Source organism: Merops nubicus, unplaced genomic scaffold (genome assembly GCF_000691845.1).
Source record: "Merops nubicus isolate BGI_N331 unplaced genomic scaffold, ASM69184v1 scaffold15254, whole genome shotgun sequence".
In the NCBI taxonomy this organism is placed as follows: Eukaryota; Metazoa; Chordata; class Aves; order Coraciiformes; family Meropidae; genus Merops; species Merops nubicus.
In genome coordinates, this window is record NW_008605016.1 from 14,753 (window position 1) to 15,722 (window position 970).

The following is a 970-nucleotide window of genomic DNA, read 5'->3' on the forward strand; positions in this document are numbered from 1 at the left end:
TCCCTTGAGATTTGAGGTCTATTGAAAAGTGAATCCTGTCAGACCTTCAGTTGACCCTGTTTATAAGAATGTTTTTTGAATGTTATGACCTTTATAACCTAAACTACTGATGAGAACCTCTTCTGGTGCTTTAAGTTTTTAGTCTGTATTACTAGTGAAGGTTAGTATGTTAGAAAACTGCTGTCACTGTCACTTACTGAAATCCATATTCACTTTTGTTATTTCAAGGGAAAACTCAAGTTTAGAAGAGATAGTTGAGAAGCAAGGAGATGTAGTAGAATATCTTCAGCGACATAATGCATTGCTCAGCAAGAGACTATTGGCACTAACATCTCAGCAAACCAAAACTTAGCAGCATTTAGAAAACTACTGCTGGAGCTCTGGAGGGAACATGAGGTAATGTAATATCCAGGCTGATTTGTATAGATGACTCTTCAGTTATTTCTCACCTTTTGAAATGGAGGTTGCTGGAAGTATGAGCTTTGCATACACTATAAACCTGTTACAACTGGACACTGGCTGTCTTTCAAATCATCAGTTCTGGAAAACAAGTTCTGGAGCTTCAAGGACTTTTAATTCCTAATAGGTTAAAGTTGGATCTGAGGTAATGGTTTAACTTTGTTCAGTTGTTCCTATTATTTTGTAATGCTGTAACCTTTATGCTTCAAACTACCTGTCTTTTATGTTTCAAGAATACAAATTCGTTCTCTAGAGAAACCAGACTTTGCAAAGGATGTCTTTTCAGTTTGTGGTGCTGAAGCTGGCAGTAGGTGTGTTCTGTCACTGAGCCCTGTTATTGCCAGTGTTGGCCATCCTGTACAAGGCAGATACTGGCTTCCTAGAGCAGTCTCCTTTGTCAAGAAGAGGAATGGAACTGTTGCTGTGCCAGCGAGGAATTTGGGATTGGTCAATCTACAGTTAAAAAAAAAAGTGGTGGGTGCCCTAGAATGGCAAATGTCACACACGTGTG

At 39.1% G+C, this 970-nt stretch overlaps 1 protein-coding gene across 1 annotated transcript in view; it reads left to right on the forward strand.

The window, feature by feature from the left end:
* The window catches only part of TMEM192 (transmembrane protein 192), a gene marked incomplete at its 5' end in the record, with an annotated part of 12,720 nt that extends 12,206 nt beyond the window's left edge, over nucleotides 1-514 (forward strand). Inside the window, one exon of the mRNA XM_008939210.1 lies at nucleotides 229-514. Within this exon, the coding sequence (XP_008937458.1) occupies nucleotides 229-352 (124 nt within the window). The remainder of the gene's footprint in view (nucleotides 1-228) is intronic.
* Between the last annotated feature and the right edge of the window lie 456 nt (nucleotides 515-970).